The sequence below is a fragment of the Schistocerca cancellata genome, chromosome 1 (genome assembly GCF_023864275.1).
Source record: "Schistocerca cancellata isolate TAMUIC-IGC-003103 chromosome 1, iqSchCanc2.1, whole genome shotgun sequence".
NCBI lineage: Eukaryota > Metazoa > Arthropoda > Insecta > Orthoptera > Acrididae > Schistocerca > Schistocerca cancellata.
In genome coordinates, this window is record NC_064626.1 from 953,094,526 (window position 1) to 953,100,542 (window position 6,017).

Sequence of the window (6,017 nt, forward strand, 5' to 3'; positions counted from 1 at the left end):
AGACAAGTATTTTTATATCTCATATTTTGTGCAAAGACATCATTAAATGAAGGGAGAGGGGCAAAGCTGTGGCAAAATATGGAGTTATTTCTAATTACGTAAATCTGACCGCATGTCATAAATTAGTTCTGACTTTAAATTTTTGTGCTTAAGAATAAAATTATGTATTAAATGCAGAGTAAAAATAGTGTAATGCAAAATAGACATGAAAATACTTGTTTTGTGTTTTGATGAGTGTTGTAGTTCTGTTGCATAGTTTCTTTTCTTTTTTTCCAACTAATTATAAACTATGTGGTGATAAATGTGTGTAAAATTATATGATGTATTTAGGTTTAAGTATTTAAAACTTATAAAAATTATAAAAATTGTAAATGAATTGTGGCCATGTTTAGGAATTATTTTGATTAATGTAGTGTCATGTGACCTGACTCAGGACTGGGAATATGAGCAGGAAAATGTGGTATTTGGTCATTGTCCATTGTGGTGGTAAGTTCAGCGTGGATACTACTATTCGCTTATGACTATTAATGATTATACCCATAACTTCAAAGTGCTGTTCATCACACAAGGAATTTAGGTCAAGTTTGGTTACTGTAAAATTGAATGACTGGTTGGTATAAATTGCCACACCACCTCTAATGTGCTCTTTCCTACAGTAGCTATTTGCTATACTAAAATCGTCAAATTTGGTAACTGCAAGTTGATTCTCATTAGCCCAGTGTTCACACAGACAAAAAAATACCAAACTGGTTATCAAGACCAAACTCATTTATGATAAGTTCTTTATCTTTCAGTCCTTGAATGTTAAGGTAACATATTTTAAGATCCACACTCTTATTGCTTACTCACTGAACACTATGGTGATTGGTTTTCAAACCTTTTACAGGACTTATCTTTTGGATTTCTGCCTCTTGTTGCATTTTACTAAAGAATTGTTCATTTGGAGTGGTAGCACATCTACTGTTGTATGCCTCCCTCCTTGTGATGATACTGTAGGTGAGGCTGCTATTGTAGGAATTGATGGAACTGCTGTTATGGTGTGTGGAGACACTGTTGTGCCATCTGGTGACTGTAGAGATGTGGTTGTTGCTTCTTCTTCTGCTGCTGTTGAATCTTGCTGATGAATTCTGCTGCTGCTGCTGTAGGCACTGTTGTGGCAACTGGTGACTGTGGAGATGTAAATGTTGCTTCATCTTCTGCTGCTGTTGAATCCAGTAGATGAAGTGTGGCAGGTAGGGTAAGTGAGGTTAACTGGTCATGGAGGTTAACTGAACCACTCTATTAAAAATTAACAAGGAGGGAAATTTTAGTCAAAGGAAAATTTGGTTATTTAAAGTTGGCAGCCCTCCATCACTTCATTTGATGTTTTGGTGCCTAAAGCTGATTACTGCAGTGTTATTAACCATACTTGCGTTTTCAAGATTCAAGGTAAATATTTTGCTATTTGTGTTTTTCTTCTGCCTGCAGTCATTGAGTCTCAAATAAGTTGGTGATACTTTCATTTAAAAGTATGTTTTTAATGGCTTCATTACATATCTTATTTCCAAATGTTCTTTTGGTTGAGGTTATGCTGTTGCACAATATACGAGGGTTGTTTTTTAAGTAAGGGCCATTGGTGCGTATAGTCCCGTAGTTCGCGCGGACGCCGCAACAAGCCACCGTACCACTTGCCGGCATCCTTCCCATTCACACTGATGCAAGTTGCAGCTCTGTAGCTGATGTGTATGCATCGCTGTGCTACTTTATAATGTTTACGATTATTGAATCACCTGCCGCGTGTGAGATATGGTCAGTGATATGTTTTTTGACTGCGAGAAGCCTATCAGCTGCAGAAATTCATCGTCAGTTAAAAGAAGTTTATGGCTTGAATGCAATGAGTGAAGGTAAAGTGCATCAATGGGTTAGAGAGTTTAAAAATGGCCGTCAAAACGTCCATGACGAAGAACGCTCAGGCCGGCCCTCTGTGATCACTGATGATTTGGTGGCAGCAGTCGAAACAAAGATTTGTGAGGACAGAAGATTCACAATTTCCACTCTTTCTTTGGAATTTCCACATGTTTCAAGATCAGTTTTGTACAAAATTGTGTCTGAAAACCTAAACTTTAAGAAACTGTGTTCTCGATGGGTACCCAGACTCCTCACAGAGGACCACAAAGGGAAGAGATTTGCCACTTCATTGGACTTTTTGATTCGTTACGAGGAAGAAGGGAATGACATGTTGAGTCAAATTGTCACTGGAGATGAAACATGGGTATCCCATATCACTCCCAAAAGCAAGCGACAATCGATGGAATGGCGACACACAACCTCACCCGTCAAGGTCAAAGCCGAACAGACACTGTCAAAGTGCAAGATTATGGCAACTGTGTTCTGGGACTGGTGCGGTGTTTTGCTAGTGGACTTTATGCCACGAGGAACAACAATCAACTCAGATGCCTACTGTGCAACTCTAAAGAAGCTCCGCAGAGCAATTCAAAACAAAAGGCACGTCATGCTGACAAAAGGAGTTTTGCTCCTGCACGATAACGCTAGGCCTCACACCTCTCAAAAGACTCGGGATTTGATTGATTCTTTTGGCTGGGAAGTTTTGGACCATGCTCCATACAGCCTCGACCTAGCTCCTAGCGATTTTCACCTTTTCCTGTACCTGAAACACCATCTTGGCGGGCAGCGCTTCAATGACAACGATGAAGTGAAAGCAGCCGTGAACTCTTGGCTGTCGGAGCAGGCGGCCAAATTCTTTGAAGAGGGAATTAAAACCTTAGTTGTACGGTATGACAAGTGCTTAAATAAACAAGGCAACTACGTAGAAAAATAGGTAAAAGTGTGTAGAATCAGAAAATAAAAGTTTTTTTACAAAAATATTTGTATCTTTTTTTAAAAATAAATATGGCCCTTACTTAAAAAACAACCCTCATATTCCATGAGTGCATGTGGGGTTAAGTTCCCACACATTTTGGGGTTAACTGGTCAGCGGTCCAGTTAACCCCACTGAAAACTTGCCTGATAATTACCCTTATACTTACTACTGTATATGAACAGAAGCATTATTAAACATAATAATTACATATTCTGTTAATTGCAGGGTTCATAATGCGAAGAATTAGGCAGTGAACTACCAATCACAGAGACTTTCCACCAGAACTACTGTTTGACGCAGTCAGCCAACATATCCACGAACAAGTGTCTTTGCAAAAATTAGAAAGAAGTATGGGCATTCCTAGATCAACCCTTAAATGATTCATAGAAAAGGCTGTTCATCTAGAAGTTGACAATACAAATTTTAGCCCATCAAATGAACATCTACAAATTTTCACATAAGAGGAGGAGAAAACACTTGCTGACTATATTACTACTGCATGCAATATGCATTATGGCTTAACCACAAAACTGCAAGGATTCTGGCTTATGAATATGCTAAGAGGAATGGAAAATCTGTACCACAGAACTGGGAAAGAGATAAAATGGTAGGACTGGAGTGGCTCAGGGCATTTATGAAATGAAACAGACCTTCATTACCAGAACAGACAAGCATATCAAGGGCCACTTGCTTCACAGAGGCAAATGTGAAAATGTTCTTTGGCAATCAGATTTGCCTTAAAGCAAAATACAGGTTTGAACAACAATACATATACAATCTGGATAAGATTGCAGCAACCACTGTGCAGAAACCACCTTAAGTATTGGCATAGACTGGGTGCGGAACAGTTGGACAAGATACATCTGCTGAAAGAGAATCACTTGTGACAATGGTTGCAATAATCAGTGCTTCTGGAACAGCTCTGCCAACATTCCTTATGTTTCCTAGGATGAATTTTAAAAATCACATGCTGCATAATGCTCCACCACGCTATGGGGGTGCAGCCACTGCCTCAGGCTGGATGAACAGTGAACTATTTTTACCAGTCCTGCAGCACTCTGTAAAACATCAAAGGCCTACAGAGGAACATCCTAGGCTCATGATTCCTGACAATCATGAAAGCCACACAAGCATAACAGCAATATCATATGCAAAAGAAAATGGAATTATTTTGCTTACTTTGCCTCCTCACACAAGCCATAAGCTCCAACCTCTGGATGTAGTAGTTTTTGCATCTTTCAAGAAGCTCTATAATACAGCATGTTGTGATCTTATGGCAGATACAGGAAGATCTAGCATAATCTATGATGTTGCTGGACTGGTTGGCAGAGCTTTTCCCCTTGTATTCACCAGCCAAAATATATGCAGTGGTTTTAGGGCATGTGGTATTGAACTACTAAACAGAGACATTTTTCGACCTGAAGACTATCTCCCAACTTATTTAATTAATCAGCGTTAGCCCACTGAATCTAACCAGAGAACTGATATGCCATCTACTTCCACTGTTGCTGTTTCTGAAAAGACCATAACTACAGATTCAAATATTCCTCAGCCTTGCAAACAAGTCAAGATGAATGCAAAAGAACTGAACAAATCTCTCCAGAAGACATTTGGCCTCATCCCAAAGCCCCTCTTGCAAGAAGAAAAAAAAAAAAAAACAAGAAATCAAAATCAATTATTTTGACAAACACATCTGTAAAAATCATTCTTGAAGATGAAGCTACATTAACAAAAGAAAGGAAAATGAAGTATTTAATAGGATGATAAGAAAGAAGTCTGATCATAATAAGAGGCCAAAGAGAAAGCTCTTTGAGTTGGAAGAACCTGAAGAGTCTGAAGGATCTCTTCTCTATGATGACTCTTCTTCAGCAGTGAGTCTGTCTTCAGGTGAAGACAGTACAGTACATTCTTCAGGAAATTTTGTGATTGTCAAAGTTTATGATAAAAACTCTACTACTTTCAGACATTATGTTGCTAAGGTTCTTAAAGTCCTAAAAGATAGAGTTGAAGTGTCATTTTACAAACGCTTGACTGGAACAATGAAATTTGTGACAACAGATGAAAGAAATTTTGTACCAGAGATTAATATTGTATTGAAATTACCTAATCTATTTCAATTTAAATCTGCTCAATTAGCAAGTATGCGATCTTTCAATTGTGATTTGTGTAACTTCACTTTGTATCAGCTGTTTATCAGTCTTTTGTTGACTGTTTCGAGTATATAACTAATTGTTTGCATTTCTTTATCCTGTTTTTTATTTTTTTATTTATTTATTTATTTCGTATTCCATTAATCCGTATTGTGATAAATCACAAGGATGTGGAATGAGTCATGATTACATACAACAGATATAATACACATATATAAAATGACAAAAATGTACCATAAGATTATGAATAAGTTTGTAGGTTAAAATCAAATCAAAGGTATAGCTCAAGTAATATAAAACAATACATAAAAAGGAAATATAGTACATTTTCCAAATTAAACAAATAATACACATATATAAAATGACAAAAATGTACCATAAGATTATGAATAAGTTTGTAGGTTAAAATCAAATCAAAGGTATAGCTCAAGTAATATAAAACAATACCTAAAAAGGAAATATAGTACATTTTCCAAATTAAACAGTTAATGTGATCTATAGCAAACAAATTTTTATCAGTATAAAAAATCATTGCTTTATCTGTAGATACTCATCAAGAGAATAGAAGGAATTTACCATTAGGTATTCTCTCAATTTACATTTAAAAGTAGGTAAGACATTAACGTGATCTTTAATACCTGATGGAAGGGAGTTGAAAATTTTTGTGGCTGAATAATGAACACCTTTCTGAACAAGACTTAAATGTTTCAGATCCCTGTGTAGATCATTTTTAGACCTAGTATTATGATCATGACATTCACTATTAGTTTTAAAAAGAGATAGGTTGTTAGAAACAAAAATCATCAAAGAAAATATGAATTGAGAGGTAAGTGTTAATATTTGTAACTTATGAAACAGACTTCTGCAAGAATATCTTGGATGAACACCACTCATGATTCTAACAGCTCTCTTCTGTGCAGTAAATATTTTTTTGGCTAAAGGCTTGTTGCCCCAAAATATTATGCCATACGACATGATAGAATGAAAATAACCGAAGTAGGCAGCTT

The 6,017-nt window shown here is 36.6% G+C and overlaps 1 protein-coding gene across 1 annotated transcript; it reads left to right on the forward strand.

Moving 5' to 3' along the window:
* Window positions 1–3,749: 3,749 nt before the first annotated feature.
* On the forward strand, window positions 3,750–4,624 carry LOC126117522 (uncharacterized). Its single transcript, XM_049915043.1, has 2 exons — window positions 3,750–4,314; window positions 4,413–4,624. The coding sequence occupies exons 1-2, from the start codon at window positions 3,750–3,752 to the stop codon at window positions 4,622–4,624; spliced, it is 777 nt and encodes a 258-aa protein (XP_049771000.1).
* The last annotated feature ends 1,393 nt before the right edge of the window (window positions 4,625–6,017 follow it).